General features: G+C 43.2%; 2 protein-coding genes across 7 annotated transcripts in view; both read right to left on the bottom strand.

Moving 5' to 3' along the window:
- otud7b (OTU deubiquitinase 7B) overlaps window positions 1-10824 on the bottom strand; it is a 33559-nt gene extending 22735 nt beyond the window's left edge. For all 5 annotated transcript variants that reach the window (XM_079744870.1, XM_079744871.1, XM_079744872.1 and 2 more), the window contains exon 1: window positions 10645-10824. The gene's annotated coding sequence lies outside the window, so the exon portion shown is untranslated. The remainder of the gene's footprint in view (window positions 1-10644) is intronic.
- Window positions 10825-11304: 480 nt separating this feature from the next.
- Window positions 11305-15333, bottom strand: rbm8a (RNA binding motif protein 8A). Of its 2 annotated transcripts, none has more exons than XM_079756809.1 (6): window positions 15209-15333; window positions 14427-14486; window positions 14257-14337; window positions 13570-13706; window positions 11878-12014; window positions 11305-11698 (listed from the first exon to the last, which is right to left on the bottom strand). In XM_079756809.1, the coding sequence occupies exons 1-6, from the start codon at window positions 15273-15275 to the stop codon at window positions 11650-11652; spliced, it is 531 nt and encodes a 176-aa protein (XP_079612935.1). In that variant the 5' UTR covers window positions 15276-15333; the 3' UTR covers window positions 11305-11649. The 2 variants fall into 2 exon arrangements, with proteins under 2 accessions (XP_079612935.1, XP_079612936.1); XM_079756810.1 differs by having other exon boundaries at window positions 15215-15296.
- Window positions 15334-19106: the final 3773 nt, after the last annotated feature.

Raw genomic sequence — 19106 nt, 5'->3', positions numbered from 1 at the left:
CTAGCATACAATGAGCATTAGGATCAGAGCAGCGCGTAAGGTGTTAGACTCTTACACAATGAGGCTTTGAACGACTACACAAGTTGACATGCGGCTTCCTCAATCAAATCGACTCAGTCAGGTTTTATACAAACAGAATGAACTGAGTACTGTCCAACTCCAATGCTTTAGTCAGGTTGAATACCAGAGACATCAATAGGTCAGGGATGTATTGGCAAATACATCATGTTTAATTTATTAACATGCAGCTTGTGAGTCTGCATACTGCTGTGCTTATAAACGTTATCTTGACCGTACCACCAAGGTCTCCCTGCTCCAGGGGAAGCCTGTTTGGCCTGTACAGAGGTAAGGGGCTAATGTTTTTTTTGTGGTTAGCGACCTCCAGAAAATCAATAGAGTAAATTAGAGTTCGGCCAAGCCCTCAGATGGACGGAAGTAGCAGGAAGGGGGAAGCATTGGCAAATAAATCAATGAGACCCAGTGAGGTTAAGTCCCTTTAAACCGAGCTCAGCAAATGTTAACAACACTAGTCTATAAGTGAACACTAGTTTTCTCCTGTGTGTGAATCAAAGACCATTTTAACATTTCTTGGATGTAGCAGAAGCTAGGCATGAATTTGGCTGCACAGGTCAAGCTTTACTATTATTTCTGGCCAGGAAAACTATGCTTGGCGAGGTTCTGGCTACGATGAATAAACAGGTATATATATATAAAAATCTGCTTCTAACGACTAATGAAAACTATCCTAAATGTAAAACCAAACCTTATTAGCCCTTATCACTCCAAGCAAAATTGGAACTAATTCCAATTACCTATTTACATATAGTTTATAGACCTACAGTGCAAAACATTGAACGGTTACATACCAGCCCAGCTTAACGCATGGCCGCCATTTGTGTCCCGAGTTCCACATAGAGACAAACATTCACGTGAACACGCCCACAACGATGATGTCAGAGATTCCAGAGCCATGCCACCCTCCCGCAGCCCAGACCAGAATGGCCCAGTGGCTGTGGAGCCGGTCCAGTCACCGCTCAAAAATCTGCCTGGCGGCCCCCACGTCTTCCCCTTCCCCTCTCTGCTCCACATTCCTATGGCTGGCCATTCGACTAACAAATCCATACAACAACCCACTTCTGCTCGATCGGGGATAAACACCAAAAACCAAGAAGGTTATTCCACTCATGCAGGAAAAAGGATCAAGATTGAATGTTTATTAAATCAGATTGGAATCTTTTCGTCCCATCTTTGGAATTGAAATTGTTAGTGCGTAGAGTTGTTTTTAACCAAACAAGTTAGAGTTCACGTTAAATAAGTGATTGGAAGATAAACATTTATCCACAGAGATAGATGTTTATGTTTAAAGAGCAAAATAGCCGTACATAGCTTAACTGTAGGAGAATTCAAACAAGCCAGTATATGCCCCAAATAACAGGCAACAAAACTCTGTGAGAGATAGCCTAATTGGCAATCAAATTGTGGCTTAATCAAATAAAAAAGAGGGACCAAACCAAGCAAGTGACCTCATGTTGGAACGCAGCCTGCTTGATCTAATTTTCCCTCTTGGTAAGTGAACTGGCTCCCCGCGGCATCCACAGTTGTCCGACACTAATCCAGCACCCACGTTGAGCCTCGCTCCAGGACAGCACTTGTGCTGCAGTTGGACATTCTCATGGTTCATGGTGGACTACTGTACTGTGGCCTCTCACTGCCACTCGCTGTAGGGTGCCGATAACGGCCAGGTTCACAGGGTTCAAATGGCCAGGGACAACGCTCCTGAGTGCGGCTGTTTATTTAGCAGAGTGTCTGAAGGTGTTGTCATGCTGTAGCAGAGAACATTTGCCCTTCGGCTCTCTGATTCGCTCGGTGCGGTGTGATCCTGTGAAATCCATGCACAGCATTCCTGGGCCTCTCTCTCTCCCTCTGCGATGCTGGCTGGGAACTCCATCATGCAAAAACTCCAAGCGTTACATTTCATAGGAGAACGGTTGCCCTGTGTGCCATCAGGCCATAGGAGATCACGGGTCAAGCCACCACGCACCACTAGGTATGCCGTTATTTATTTACCAACTCCCAACAGCTGGTGAATTCACACTGCTATTGTCGGAAGAACAGACCAAAAACATAGTTTTGTTTCTTATTCCGTCATTTTGAATTTTTTAAGCCAACAGGCCCATCTTGGTAGTGTAGAGCTGAGAGTTTCCAGGTCTGTTCCCAGGGAGAATCACAGCAAACCCAATTGAGTCAGGCCTCATTGACAGCCTCTTGAGCAGAATGATGTGGAAAGGCCTGCTGCCACCCAGTGAAGACAACAATGACTCCTATACTGTGCTTTGGCTAGTCATGCTATGCCATGTTGACATCTGTGTGAGGTGTCAGGTGTTTAACCAACACTCAGCACAGCAACACAAGCGGAGCATTCTATTTGGTAAATGATACAACTGTTTTGTTTTTTGTATGTTCTGGGATGCTGGAACCTAAAAGTGCAGACTCAGTGTTAGAGAAGTCACTCCTCTAGGGCTGGCTGCCTCTTGATCGTTGTCCAGCCTTTGTGTCCATCACGTCTCCATGTCTGTCTCGGAGGCTGCCAAGCTTCCACCCGACGTTGGAAGGAAAATTTTGAGATGACCATTTAAAACTGCACAATGAGGTTTATTCTCTGCAACATGTTTTGCCACATTTCTGTGTCTGAAGTACAAATCCCTTCCACCCGCAGGGATAATATAATGAACTAGAAAATGCATTTCCTGCAGAAAATGCGGTGAGTGCAGTAGTACAAAGTGAGGTTGAAAATATTTTCTAATAAAGCCAGATAAATTAAGACATAAAGAAACGTTAAAAGCCGAAGAAAGTTTAAATTTTATCGAAATTCTGTTTAGATATTATTGAAGATGAAGTGTGTAGATTTATTAAATGGTTTGAACGAAGATAAACGGTTGAAAATTGATTTAGTTACGTCTTAAACAGTTGAAGTACCAGAAGACGGCTCTGCCGTCCTCCCATTGACTCCCATGTTAAAAAATATATTATATTTTAAAGTATAATATCTTAAAAAAGTATAAAATATTAAAAGAAAATCGGAAAAGAAGCGCGTGATTCCAAGCTAATATGAACATTTTAACATTTGAATGGAGTCTCTAGGTGAAAAATTGAGGAAGGAGATAGGTCCCAAAATTTGTAGAGAATAATAAAGAGGAAAGAAAGAAAGAAAGAACTAGAAAATGCATTTCCTGCAGAAAATACGGCGAGTGCTGTAGTGAGGTTGAAAATATTTTTTAAAAGGGGAAATATTATGAAAACAACACTTTTCCTGGGATTTGGGGTGTTGTTTTGGGTCTCTGGTGCTCCCACACGCATACAAACTTTGAAAAAAGTTTACAGTCCTCAGTTACCAAACGAGCGAGTCAGTCTCGGCGCCCCCTCCTACGTAGGAAGGGGGCACAGTTGAATATTACCTCCCACTTCCCCACTCCCCTCCAATCAGAGCATAGCTTAGATTTTGTGGACCAGCGGACGAGCAGCGCCGGCGGGGGGAACTTGGCGGCAGCCTGGCAGCTCAGCTCCGTGAGTACGATCCCTTTCTCTGCCGGACTGCCGCCGAGCTCCCCCCGCCTGAGCTGCCGGACTGCCGCTGAAGCTTCGGCGGCAGTCCGGAGAAGGAGACATGGAGGAGAAAGGGATTGTACTCCGCAATCTGACGGGAAAGCTGCCGGACTGCCGCCGAGCTACCCCCGCCGGACTGCCACCGAAGCTTCGGCAGCAGTCCGTTTGTCGTTGAAGCCGTTCAGCAGCTCCGGCGGTGTACTCCGGGAGCTGAGCTGCCGCCAAAGCTTTCCGGCTGCTCCGGCGAGTGTACTCCGGGAACTGAACTGCCACCGAAGCAGGCAGGTCCGGAAGGGGGAGCTCGGCAGCTGTCCGGCAGCTCCGGCGCGGGGAGCTCGGCGGCACACCGGCAGCTCAGCTCCCGGAGTACTATCCCTTTCTCCTCCATGTCGCGGAACATGGACTTCAGAGAGTCAAGGCCAAAGTTCCTTTCCCCCAATTCTTCTCAACCATGGCCGAGATATCCCCCACCATGAGTCTTTATTTGTTGTGGAAGTACCTGAGACGTCAGACGGTCTTTATGATGCATAATATCATCCGAGGCGCACATAGCTTTTGGCCGTGATATTAAATATAATATTGTATAACTACCCATACATAATATTATTATAGATGAGCTCCAGGAGTCCGCAAATGGCAACAATCCCTTCTTCTCCATGCTGTGGTTCAGTCTGACAGTTCATTGGTCAATGGGTACCAGCTCATTTGCATTAAAAAAACAGACACCAGAAACAGCACATTCTGAATGGACTTAAACAGAGGAGAACAGCCGTAGGCAGGATTTTTTTTTCCTAAAAGCTATTTCCAGCAAACAGCTTTAAGAGAGTTTAAGAGAATAGCGAGCCGGTGCGGAAAAACATCCCAATCTGGCAACACTGCCTGAAAGTCTTTCAAAAGTAGCCCAATCTGATGGGAAAGACTGCCCAATCTGGCAACACAGCTGAACGTCCTCCCGCTCCAGCGTCAACGTAAATCAATGCGACCAACTGAAAACGAAGCCGGTATGAAACTAAGCTAAGGCCCCGTTTACACGAGGACCCTTGCGGGTAAAAACGACAAAAATATTTTATCTGAAGTGCCTTTCGTTTAGACGGTGATGGCGTTTTTGGGGCTTAAAAACGCAAAAATCTGAAACCACCCTCCTGAGTGGAAAACTTGAATACGCTCCGCGTTTCCGTCTACACTGCCAAGACGCAAAATTTCATCTTGTAAACGTAGCCTGTGATTCTGAATAAAGTTTAAATGATATCGAAATTCCCTTTTAGATATTATTGAAGATACGAGTGTGTAGATTTGTTAAATGGTTTGAACGAAGATAAACGGTTGAAAATTGATTTAGTTACGTCTTTAACAGTTGAAGTACCAGATAAGAGGATGGCTCTGCCGTCTTCCTATTGACTCCCATGTTAAAAAAGAAGATAGTATTTAAAAGTAGAAAATCTTAAAAAGTATACAATATTTAAGAAATCTGAAAAAAAGCGTGTGATTCCATGCTATTCTGAACATTTTAAAATTTGAATGGAGTCTAGGTGAGAACAAGTAGTTGAGCGCTGCATGCAGCACTCACCTAATAAAACCTAAAGCCCAGTTCAGACCAAAGATTCGCCTTGCAACGACTTGCAACTCGCAACTCCTTGCGGCGAGATGGGCTGTGACGTACTCAAAACTGGGCAGTTCACACTGCTGCACCAGGCGGCGACGTCAGGTGGTTTCCCTAGCAACTGTGAACACTCTGGCACAGCTGAGAGCCGCAACAGCATCAGCATCACGCTAAAAAGTAGCCTAACTTAGGTTTGCGATTAGGTGGCTTGAGCTAGCACCCCGCTCCACGGTTCCGGTGGGGGGCTTGGGTAGAGGTGTTGCTGCGCTCTCTCCACAGAGAAAACGCAGCGATATCATCATGAGCAGTTCTAACTGGAGAGAAAGTGAAACCGCAAGCTGTTGATCATGTGAGAGAAAATGATGCAGTCGCATTAAACAAAGACGTTGAAAGATGGTGCGATCTAGGAGAGACGCAGAGGAACTGTCCTTAGGAGGCTTTTATCGGGATTAAAAAACAAGCAAAATAAAGAATATGTTGGCGGGTTGGATGGGTTATTTCATACATCATCACAACCAAAATTTGTAATTAACCAAAACAAATGACAGATAAATAATACTGAAATGGCTACTTTTTGGGTTCACAACAAAATATTTATGATCCCCAATGTTGACCTGAATTTGGCGTCACTGATTGGTAGACTGTCGTAATGGCGGTAGGCCTACTAAAAAATGGGGGCATGTTGGAATGGCCGCATGTAACCATAACAACGGTTATAGCTAACGTGTAGCCTAATGTGGACAGTACGGGACTAGGACGGAGTAAGGCCGTGACGTACAAGTTGTTCTGTGCTGTGTCCTGATTGGCTGAAGAGAAATTGCTACGTCGTTGTGTTCTAAAACTGGACCTGGCGATTTGACATGTTCAATCTCTGGCGACTCCTTGCGACTCCTTGCAACGGCATTAGCCGCGCTGCAACGGCCAGTTCACTGCTGCAAATTTTCCCCTGCGACGTTCCAAAACAATCTAATTGCAAGTCGTTGCGAGGCGAATCTTTGGTCTGAACTGGGCTTAAGAGGAACGATAGTTGAGCGCTGCATGCAGCACTCACCTAAATATAATTGCTTACTATGAATATGATTGTTCATCCCTTCAATAAATGGATTGAAACTGCAATATTTCATATTGACGTTTATAGGATTTATCCCCAATAAAAAACAGCAACGACCAAAAGGTGTGATATTCAATCAAAGATGGTCCCATAAAGAGTAGACATTGGCCACAGGTCGATTTTCAGATAGAGCACGACGAGTTGCAAGCACTTAGCTGTCCTCACATGTGTAAACTCAAACCAAAGCTGGCTGACGGGTTAATCCTGGAGGCCGACCCTAGTGTGGTGTTCTGCTAATGCTCATGTGAATCTCCATGTGCTGCGGGGCCTGGCACACCCAGAGGCGGCCATACGTCAAAGCCCCGTGTGATGTCATCCAGGGGGCGAGAGGCTGCTCATCAGGCCAGGGTGTGGGATTACGGCCCTTCGTGCCATCGAGACACTGGGGAGATAGACTGGGACTCATGTTCAGGATTCAATCCAGGAATTGCTTAATGCCAACTCTACTGTTGCACTGTTGAAAGTGGCATTTGGTTTCATACGCCCAGTGAAGCGGAGTTATTGGTCTGGGATAGCTCTCGCCGACACTCCCTTGTTCCCCAGCTGGGTACACGGACCAGTATGATGGAAATCAAAGGTTATATGCCTTGAGGTGTTCAATGTCAGGCAGCAAAACACAGCGTATTCAAATAAAAATTTCCATACAATGTGTTTTCTACATTTTGGTTGCTGCTTTCCAAGACAAGCGCCTTGGAAATAAATGGATCAGCAAATTATGCGAACCAGAAAATAGGACATAATATGTTATGCTGCAATACTTTTTACCTGCTTATCCAATGATTTTTTGTTTAAGTTAGCCTTAAATAATTTACACATAAAATGCCTAAATTTTAGAAGTATCTTTGAACAGCTGTTAATTCTAAAACATTGCTATTGCTTGGTCCAAATCTAGATATTTAAATCTGCATTTATCCTTGTATTCAATTAAATCCAAATATTAATGCATGGAGCAGAACTTTACACAGTAACCCTAGTATGGGGCTGACGCAGCACCATAACAAATACTCAAACCTATCCAACAGGACTAAAGCACTGCAAACAGAGTGTGACACAGGCTTGAAACACACCACACCTAACTTGCCAAGACCAACTAGCTGACAACAATACACCTAACTTGGCGAGTACCACAGGAGTACACCTAACTCTACACAGAGACCTACCACCCTACAACTGGCCACCCAACTCTAAACAGACCTATACCAGCCAATAACAGTGCACCTTAAGGGCTGATTATGGTTCCACGTTCACGCAACGCAATGACCACGCAGAAGCTTTGACGCAGTCGTGAACCTTTATGGTTGCGTAAGGTTTTAGTAGGCGGACCAATCACAGCCTTTGCTGCTGCGTCTCCTCGACGGTAGGTTACAATTTTTGGGAGGCGCACGTCAGGCCCTTGCAGAGAAGGGTCTGCAAGGAGGTAAGGGGTCTGTAACGCCCTTACGTTGCGTGAACATGGGACCATAATCAGCCTTTAACTCTACACAGAGACCTACCAGTCTACAACGGTACCCCCAACTCAAACAGAGACCTACCAGCCTATAACAGCCCACTCAAAACTAAACAGAGACCGGCCAGCCTCCAACAGTACACCTAACTCACCAGGCGTGTGGCGAGTTGAGCCACTGAAGGGCAGGTGAGGCAAGCAGTGATGGAGGTGAGGCGGTGATTCTGGGCCTCTCCACCCTCACATAAACACTGCTGGGCGCTGGCTGGCTGCTGTGTCACAAGGCTGGCAGGCATCCAGCTGGGCTGGAGAGGGTGGGGCTGCACAGAGTTTTCATGAGTTGCTGTCTGGGTGCGCGGGCCTCTCTCTCTCCCTGAGACAGGCTACCTATTGATCGCAACCTCACTGTAGTAGTACAGGGACAGAGCCTGGTTTCTCCTACCTCACACTGACATCTCTTCCTGTCCCGTTGCTAAGAGACACACAGGATGATGGGAATTCACGATAGATGTGTTCTTATTGTGACCGTATGTTATCAGAAACGTTGCAGGTTTGAGTTGCGGTGTGTGTTCACATTTTGCCTTACAGTTTACCACACAGTAGTAGTCTTTCATTCAGCATGTTTGAGCCGAACTCGTCACATCATGTAAAAGTGGTTGGTTTGTCCTACTAACCTGGAGAGGCCAGCCTCTATTTACTTATTAATATGACAGTTTGCAGCAAGGAACCTATGGGAATAGCCGGGCTGCTAATGGGCTTGGCTCTACGACTGACACTGGACCCCACAAACACACACACATACACACACACCAGCCTAGCAGCTGTTGGGGGTCGGCCCAGTGAATGGATGACTTTAAAATTTCATATCCTTCAGCAGCATGATAGCCAGCTTAGATCCAATATGGCAGCTATAGTGCCAAAGCACAAAGATGCTTGGTTATATGGACCCTTCCTTTCAAAAAAACAAGCAATGGTGGATCCAAGTCAACAGCTCACCTGTATGACTCGACCCTGGAAAGGAATATAACAGTCTGACTGCTGTTGTACTCTCGGCCCACACGAAACAGTTCTAGAACGTTGCTGCCAGGCCTTCAGCTGTGAACAATCACATCAGCCTGAAGCCCTTTTCGCACCAACCCTTAACCCCTTTTAATACTGGGTACTTTATACACTCCTTGAACCATGCCCTTCCTATTCCAGTTCATAAAAATGCATCCTACAGCCTGTCACATGTTTTTTTACAGCTGCATATGAAGTAATTTGCTTGAACAGGTTTTTTGTATCATGTTAACGGTTGTTCAGATTCTCACATCAATGGGAGGTCCCTAGCAAATTATCTTAAATGAGTCAAGGGGCAAGGGGAAATTATGTTGCTGATACACAAATACATACATTACTTAAAGTTCATTAGTGTCAAATTCTGCTTTTCAACACAAATTTGAACACTCACAACTACTGTGTGTGTGAGAAACTAACTTGAAATAACAAAGTGTCCACTGTTCCAAAGTGTCCAAAAGTTTAGACAAACTCACCAGCCACTGCCCATTTCAACAACAATGGCCGGTTGGTTGAGACGAGTCACCCAAAGTGCAAGACGCTCAATCTGGGCAGCCTCCCTTCCATGTAACCATTTGGGCGTGTGTGTTTGGCATTTCAAACACCCAGCATAGTCACTGAAAGGAAACACTACAGGTGGGAGGGGACGTTCTCTTTGCCGACCACAGCACCACAACACAAAACCTCCCTTCTACAAATTCCACAACACCACCAGTAACGAGTTTCTCATACCCTTCAGCGTTCCGGATTCTGGAGTCTAGCTAAGGAAGCAACAACAAAATATATTCATTTGTATTTGATCGTCGTGAAAAGTCTAATAAAGACTGGAACATGTAGATTAATTCCTAGGGAAGGGGGGCTCCGAAGCAGCAGACAGGTTGCCCATCTGGACCAAAGATGTCAGAAGAACCTCCATCTCTGTCCTGCTTCAGTGTTGACAGTATGTTCTGTGCTTCAGCAAACAAAAGAATCCATAAATGCAGGACCTGAATAATTCAAACTAGAGCGTAACTCAACCCTGTCGTTAAAGTGATGTTAGAAATTAGGATAAACACTCGCAGTATTGAAAGAAGCAACATTAACTAAGGACTGCTACGATGGGGCAACGTTAGGTTATGAACTGCTGCCAGCATGGGGTTGCACATAAACACGTAGTGGCTTACGTTGTCAACTCCTTGCTGTTTAACACAAGCATAATAACTAAGAAGCTACGCAGGAGCATCGTATTGTGATTATTCTGCGCCGCTCCCTTGACATCCCCCGTGTCCTAAACTAAAACTCTCCCTGGGTTATTGCGGTGGTTGACTATATCAATGAATCAAACACCCAATGGGACTATCACTGGTTGCATTAAGCCCAGTCACTCACTCTCTGCAACTTTAGAATAGACATTTGCTTTACGTGCAACTTGGAACAATAGTTGCATGAGGCTAACGCAATGCTAACCAAGAAACTCCGACCTCTTCTGCCGTATAAGCTGCAGTTTCACCACAGTGCTGATACCCTGTCCTAAAATAATTGAATTTTAGCCAGCTATAGGAGCCGGGTATATTCCAGACGAAAATACACCTTACAAGACACACAGCACTTACATAAACATCTCATGTGATCATACGGAATGTGTTGGTCGGCGTTATTCACAGAATATGCACTTGCTCAGATAACATATTTTAACTCACTTGATAAACAATTGGTGAAATGGTTTAATTATGCACATTCTATCAAACTATAGTCCAAGGTAAATAGACAGGACCATGGCATCAGGCTAGCGAGCGGCTACCTCTAGCCAGTAGCTAACATTAGCTAGTGGAGTGCCCCTTGTCTGCTTACCTTAAGCGGCCTCGCAGATAACATTTCATCGGTTATAATAGTTTTCCAGGACTTGTGAGCTCCTCGATGCAGTCTTCGTAACAATGTCCATGAGAGATTCACTTTTTTTACTTTTCACGATGACCACTCGAGTTAGAAATCCACACCGGACCACCAACGGCAAAGTAATTCTTTAGCCACTTAAAACAACAACAACGTCAACCACAGCACTCGGGCCCGCCCAATTAAAAGCGCTGACCAATCATTGAAGAGAACATACGTCACTGACACTCCGATCGACCAATGATGGACATGACGAATCTGAACGACGATGTCCAGCTTTATACACACACGGTGTAAAAGATGACCAAACAAAGTTCAACATTGCAATTAATCCCTCAAGTTTATCCTTTAAGGAAATCGTATTAAAATCTGAGAATTTAAAGAAAAACCATTTATGTCAGCAAATGTTTTAAAATAAAAATCAGGGTGGTCCATCAAGCATTATTGAATAAAACTAATCCGTGTTCCCAAATATAAGTATATAAAGATAAATATGAACCATAACTTCAGATATGTTCTACATAAGCAGAACCGAAAAATATTACACAACAGGAAGAATTATTTGATGGGTGAAGTCATCGAGATGATGCGTGTTGCTAAATAAAGCAAATGGCACAATTTCTATTTTTAAAAGTTTAATTTGACCCCTAGTAATAAAAAACAAAAAATTCCAGTGACATAAAATGCATATAACATAACAAAACAGAATTTTGAAAAACCCCAAAAACAAATTTACTGTTTAAAAATACAGGTGACTTTCAAATTAAGCAGTTCAGTTGGAAAGCTATATGGTAACCCTTTCTGCAGAAAGCTTTCATGTCACAAAGTTACATAAAGAGACATTTGCTTGAACATAAAAGCACATAATCCCTTAAAATTATGATCTTGTTGGTGGATGACCAGTTAACTGCCACTAAGCATAATGGACAGCCTCTATGGCCGATTACAAGCAGGGAAAAGAGATCAGCGACGCCTTCTTTCTGGGCTCCGGCTACGCCTGCGTCCGCCACCCCTGTAGAGATAAAGAAAGTTTTACCATAAAGCCAAGAATCAAGGTATGATAATATATATCATTAGATGAAATAGACAGCAGCAAAAACATACACAACATGCAAATCAAGCACATGGGGTTATCCTAGTCCGGCAGTAATACCTTGGCAGAGGCAGAAAAACCCAGAGCAACACACTCACCTCCTCTTGTTCTTGGGTGGCCCTCTGACGAAGCCCCAGTCCACGCTGATTGGCTGGCCCATGAGGTCCTGGCTGTTCAGACCCTCCATGGCCGCTTGTGCTTCCTTGTAGGTCTCGTACTCTACCAACGCGTAACCCTGGGAAGGACATAGCAACGGCAGGGCTCACACACCAACTTTCAAGAATAGTCTGTTTATAGAGCAGCCTGTTTTGTATTTAAAAAGGACAATAGCAAACAAAAAGTTCCATTTACATATTAAAAGGTGAGAATATATATGCCAATGAAGACAAGCTTTAATAATAATCTAGGGCAAACAAAGTTTTCGGGATAATAGATAATACATTTAATATGAATCATAAAATGGTAGCAATTGCTCTGTGTATTTTTATTGTACACTAGTTTCAAGCAGGTGTTTCTGTGCTAGGATAATACAAGGCTGCCACCTAGTGGTTGAGATCGAATATACCCAGCATTGAAACATTCCGCTGAGAAGGAGCAGGAGTAGCAATCACTGAATCAATTATAATAGTATGGTATTTTCTCATTGGTGAAAAAACAGATGACTCATAGCATAGAAAGACTTTTACTATAGGATAGGGAAAGCTTTTACTTCCCCCGTACAAAATATTTGGCGTTTTACTTTTCAATCCAAATGTAAAATAGTTATGCACATATTTGGATACAGCCTAAACTGACTAGTTTAAAAAACTCATCCCTGCAGTGATAATTGTGTATCTGTTGAAGTGACTTTGGCCTTTTATTCCATAACTTACCAAGCTAATAACAAATTAGACCTCATTCATCAGCCTACGCTAAGATATAGAGCCTAGAAGCAAACGACTTATTAGGGATTCGCTACGGTTAGTGGAAGGGGATGACGGAGCCGAGAGCAATGGACAGCGGCACCCTCTCCACAAGCTTTTGCTCTCGTAGAAATTAGTAGGCTCTCTGCCTCATGCATCAGACTTGCTCGGAGTCCGAGTCGCCCTACCTGATTATTTGTAACTGTGCTCTGTTTCCATATGTAAAGTTGAGTCTAATCTATAGGGAGAGATGCCGGATGCCCAGCACAATTGTAAAGGTGAACTTTTCCGCATCAGTCAGATCATATTTCTATTCAAGACTGTGAAATGCAGTTAAGAAAAGGTTTCACTGATTCTCCGTTAGGAACTGCACTTGGGTGACTGACGAGCGGTCCTGAAATTACTTAGAAATGCAATTAACAAGCCGGCGAGCTTAATTTCCACCCCTGCCTACAGGGCCAACTGAAGTTTAACACATCCAACAGTATTACTCAATAAAAATGGTACCTCAGCCAATCTTTCCATCCGTTGGGAATTGAAATTACTTTCAAATACGGGTGAACGTAGGAAGGGTTGAGTGCATACAAATACACCTGTGCAATGTTGCTATACAATTCTAAACATTGTATTGTTTATATGCTATATATATATATATATATATTTCATATTGATCATATTCACCAGTTCATAAAAGCGACATTCCACAAAAAACAGGTGGCTACCCTGCATGTAAAAAATACATTTGGAACTGCCAAAATGACAAATGTCAAAATCAATCGTAAACATGGTGAACTGGTAGACTTTTTTCAATTTTTTTTTTTTACATATTCTGTCACAATGTTGAAGCTCATTTCTTAAACAGTCCGAGAGAAACTTTTAACAACTAACCTTCAGATAGCCTGTTCTTCGGTCAAGGTTCAGGTGCAAGTTTTTGATTTCTCCAAACTCTGCAAACTTGTCGTGGATGTCCTCCTCTGTGGCTTCCTCATGAACTCCAGTCACAAACAAAATCCAGCCCTCCACAGCTACGGGAGAAAAAAGGAAAAGTTGAATGATACACTAATGAAACACATCTGCTCTGTTATTTAAATGAAATGCACAGCTTATATGTTTCCAGACTATTCTAAAATGGCTGCTCATACTAAGCAAGCAAATCCAAAGAACAGTTTATGGTTGACATCAAGTGCGCCGAGAGTCCACACATGACCATGGTATTTATATAGTCGCTGTTGGGCCGCAACGTGCACTTTGCTTGTGGAGGTTCTATGCTCGTCAGAGGAGCGTGGCACAGGTCTTTATCGTATGAGCAGTTCAAGCACGGACACTTGCATATAAGGTCCAGTTTCAAAAGTAGCCCAAAACTATGACCTATAATTTTACAGACTAAATTCTATTTAAAAAAATCGATCAAGGAAGCTCATTACTTGACTATGTGATGTCCTAGATGACATAATTTTGGAGGTGCATACTACATGCTACAAAGCGTTAAGGGTGGAATACAGCTGGATGTGATCTGCAAACTCACGCTAGATACCACTAAGTCCAATACATTGCAACTTTTAACATTATACTTACAGCGTTGTGGGCCAGGCTCATCACCGTCCTGTTCCACTGTATCATAATCCTCCTTGATTCGGGAACGAGCGCCTTCATCCGCTAACGATAGGCAGACATGCATGTTATTACATACATTTCACAAACCACACACAAGTTTGTTATAAAACAAGGTCACTCAGAGAACTCACCTGAGCCGAAACCCCTTCCCTTCCTCCTCTTCGCCTTCTCTTTTAACTTGTGGATGCTCTCTGGAGATGGAATCATTAGAAAACATTAAAATAGGGCTGGGAGAAGTATCGTAGTTTATTTGCTTCTTGTAATTTCCGACACTCTTTTTTGCATATTGAGGTAATTGGGTCAGTTAAATACCTGTGGCTTTCTCTCCATTAAAACCACAGATGTGTTATTTGAACTAGCTGTTGTATACATTTGGGCATTGCTTGCTGACTTGGGGATAAACAAGTTGTGCTGTACCATTTGAGAAATTGGAAAGTCAAATCTAGGAGAAACATATAATACATGTTCTAAAGTGGCACTATTAAATTTACCTTCAACGGTTTGCAATTCAGGCAACATTGACCACTTAGCTCCTTAGCACGCTTCACTTTTTTAATAACGCTAATTTATTTAGCGTAAATAGCTAGCTCACTGGCACATTGCCAGGCTAGTTACATGGACGCAAATCACCACAAAGACAAACCATATTGTAATTAACCATTCAGTTATATAATTCATACAGCGTAAACAATAATGGGTAGAGCTGCAGGCAATGCTTAAAGCATTGGCTCCAATGTAGCATTTGTTTGAATGGAGAATTAGCACATTAGCAACCTAGCATGCTAAGGCCCAGCACCACGCACCCCGATGCTACTGTAGCAGTTTCTACACAAAACCCAAATGGCCAGAGCTTCACTGCGTGTGAAATAAATATACAGCCCATTTAACCGACTGTAAATGAACTTAAAGTTACCATCACCATCCTCATCCATAGGAAAGTCTTCGCCTCCTGCTTCGTGAAGATCTAAAACGTCCGCCATTATGTCTGTGTATGCTGTTCTCTGGCGCGCATGTGTTGTGCGAGTCTGTTCGCGTCGAGTAGGTACGTTCCATCAGAGTTGCCAGGTTGCGGTAAATTAAGTATTTCTAGACGCAAGATGCTGTATTTTTTGTTTTGTCTTAAGATAATTGATAATAGAGAGTTGTTTAATTATTTCAACAAACCTGTAGTATGTCATACGTGAATTGAATATAAAAGCCCGTGTAATTTCCCTTCATACTCTGTGGTCTAAAAATTCTATCTGTCATTTCATTTTTTTATGGGTCTTCATGCAAAATGTGGATATTTATTAAGTCGAGTACAGGCGTGTAATTTACGTGAGATGATAAGTAAATTGTGAAGAAGTGAAGTTATAGGTTGGCTATAAAATAATTCAAGAAGTATCCTTTCTACGGATAAATTTAAAGGCCAGTAGATGGCGCTATCGCTTCACCACTTTATTTGTTTTTTTGTCGATACGGCTTTCTTCACCATGCTACACTAATACCGGGTTTCATGTAGGATTTGAATGTTCATCTGGACCGTTCTTCACCATATAATAGATCGTATAGACTTATCATATATGTAGCAGCACAAGCTGTTGTATGTTGGCCTCGGACAGTCTTTCTTCACCCCTCACCGATTAATTTATATTTTATGCCTTCTCACTTCTAAATGGTTTGCACACCAATTCCATATCCAATCCTACCTATTTTAAGAATATAGTTAAATAATGTACCTTTTGACAAGTAGTAATTCAGCTCACTAAAGTCATCAAGCATAGAAGCATACACTTTGTAATGTGAGTAAAAGGCTCGATTAAATGAATAATTATAAATAATTCAGCTAAAGGTATTTACATGTAATATAAATTAATGAATAGCCTAATTGTCTTTGCACAAGCTATTTATTGGTGAAAATATACTGACTTTTCTTGTGATAATTTTGGGATGTTCAAGGAAGAAATCCTTAACATGCATTAGAGATATTTAATATAGGCCTATGGATTGGGTGAAGATTAGGTACTGTTAAAAATGGCGAGTATCTAGGGTTAATAAAGGTAGGATAGGTAGAACAACACTATGTAACATTTTCACTATATATTTTTTGTAACATCAGGTTTGATTCTCTTTCTTCTTTCCACAGACCAAATCGATTTAGAGAGAAAAATCCCAGGGTTGGTTGAGCCGTGGGTGGATGGATTTAGACACTCTTCATTTCAAGGCTGCGGTGAACAACTTACTAAAAGTCTCAACAAAAGATGGCCTCATTGTATTGGTGTATAGGTATGGAAAGTGAGTGGTGATTAGAGGCTCATAATTACAGATTGTTGAGTTTAGGTATTAAAGGTACTGTAAGATTATTAGAGATGGAGCAGTAAAGAGATGAAACCAAACAACTTAAAGTTTGAGATGTTTAAGGTTGGATATTATGTTGCAGATGGTAAGGTTAGCTATTAGGTTATCCAAGGCTCTAGAGAGTCTGTCTCTGTAGTTGGACAGGAGGACAAATCAGTGAACACATTGTTTGTTTTTTGGCAACTATGTTGGAAGTGACTGAAGAGCCATTAAGACCTCTCCCTCCCTCCGTGTAAAAGCCTGTTGCTTCTCCCTGGTCAAGCTACAGGTTCAGGTGAGTCTCAAAGAAATCACTTTTCAGATTGTTTTGCCTACTTTTGTGGTCAAGCACAAACAGTAAAATCATTGCTGATAGGACAAGTAGGTTATATTTTCTGTTATGTCAACTTGTACATCAACAAATGTATGTGAAATATAATGTGCGGTTTTACTTCATATGTCGCCTTGGAAATGTGTTTGTGTTTTCTACTGACCTTGTTTCTCTCATTCACCAGTTTGGTCTTCACCTTCTGGAGTGGTCTCTATCACTGTGTTAGGTAACGTAATCCAACCATAACATTTAAGCAAGTATATGGTTAATTTGTCATTTGTAAATCTTTTGAAAAACATTTGATGGATGGAAGCATCAAGTAATTATATGCATTTTTGTGTGTGTGGGTGTGTGCCTGTGTGTGTGTGTGTGTGCATGTGTGTGTGTGTGTGTGTGTGTGTGTGTGTGTGTGTGTGTGCGTGTGTGTGTGTGTGTGAATGCGTGATAAATCACAGAAATATGTGTGTAAGTTCAAAGGGGTTTGTAGGTTTTTTCTTCGGTAATCGTCATAACCTGAAGAGAGTCATGGCTTCATGACTTCATGGATACAACTACATGATGGAGAAGGTTAAAGGTCCCATGGCATGAAAATCTCACTTTATGAGGTTTTCTAACATTAATATGAGTTCCCCTAGCCTGCCTATGGTCCCCCAGTTGCTAAAACTTGCGTTTGGTGTAAAACGAGCACTAGTTATCCTGCTCGCCTATGAAAAAATGGAAACTCAGGCGTGCTGTTTTGGAACGTGGCCCCATATGTCGTCATAAGTGGCCAAGTTACCTCCCCTTTCTCTGCCTAACCCGCCAACTGAATTTGGCCCGCAAATGAGACAATGAGATACGACTGTGTGAGCGCCACATGTGTGTGTGTGTGATTAAACACACTGCAATGCAAGTGTTGCATTACAGTGTGTGTAACTCCTTTGTTGTTTGGATAACCGTTCTGCTGTTGGTGTTATGGCGCATAACACGTCGGTTCTCTGACGTCTCTGGTATTTTCACAATGACACTATAGTGGGGGTTATCTCAGCCATGGTTGAGAAGGAATTGGGGGAAAGGAACTTTGGCTTTGACTCCCTGAAGTACATGAACCGCGACATGGAGGAGAAAGGGATTGTTGGCCGTGATGGTCTCCCACCGAAGCCCTGCAGCCTGCCGGCGCGAGGCACCACCTTCGCGCGAGGCACCACCGCCGCGAGGCACCACCGCTGCGAGGCATGCTGCCCACTTCCAAGGCGGTGGTGCCTCAACAGCGGGGCTCCGGCGGGAGACAATCACGGGCAACAATCTCTTTCTCCTCCATGTCGCGGTTCAGTCTACTTCAGATTAATGTGAAAGTGGAAGAACCCGAGACGTCTGAGAACCTGACGCAGTCGTTTGAGATTCATAATATCTTCTGGAGGCGCACACAGCTTTTGAACATGATAATATATATTATATGATATAGATATCTATTTATAATATGATGTGATTGAGATATAGAGCTTCAGGACTCCCGCAGGAGCACCCGGAGTGATCTAGAATATTTACAGAGCACGGCCAAAGGCTGTGTGCGCCTCGCCATTGTGTTACATCCACTGTAAACAGAACGCATGGTACCGTGGATGCAAGCTGCTCAGGGCCACACCCCCACCCTCCTCCTTTACCCGCTTCTCTCCTCCTCATTTGCATTAAAGCTACAGACACCGAAACGGCGCGTTTGGGGAAAACTCAATGTGTGACTGCCTCGTAGTGACTGTAATTTTGCACCACGGCTTAATTTCGGGAACGTCTTCAAATACTGTGTTAGGGGCCCACTAATATCTATATTAAAGCATCCATAAAGTAGCATGCCATGGGACCTTTAAGGTACACCAGCACAGTAACTCATGCACCGGTGTGAATGTGTGTGTGTGTGTGTGTGTGTGTGTGTGTGTGTGTGTGTGTGTGTGTGTGTGTATGTGTGTATGTGTGTGTGTGTGTGTGTGTGTGTGTGTGTGTGTGTGTGTGTGTGTGTGTGTGTGTGTGTGTGTGTGTGTGTGAGCCTGTGCATGGTTGCTTGAGTGCAGTCTGACCTCCGGACTGAGGCCAGTCCCTGGGAGACAACTTGGACGTCCGGACGGAGGAGCTAGTGAAGCAGCTGTTGGCCAAGACCAAGGCCCGGGTACCCTCACAGTGATGCTGGTCA

Source organism: Pollachius pollachius (assembly GCF_949987615.1).
Source record: "Pollachius pollachius genome assembly, chromosome: 1".
Taxonomy (NCBI): Eukaryota; Metazoa; Chordata; class Actinopteri; order Gadiformes; family Gadidae; genus Pollachius; species Pollachius pollachius.
This window is presented reverse-complemented; position numbering and strand designations above follow the sequence as displayed.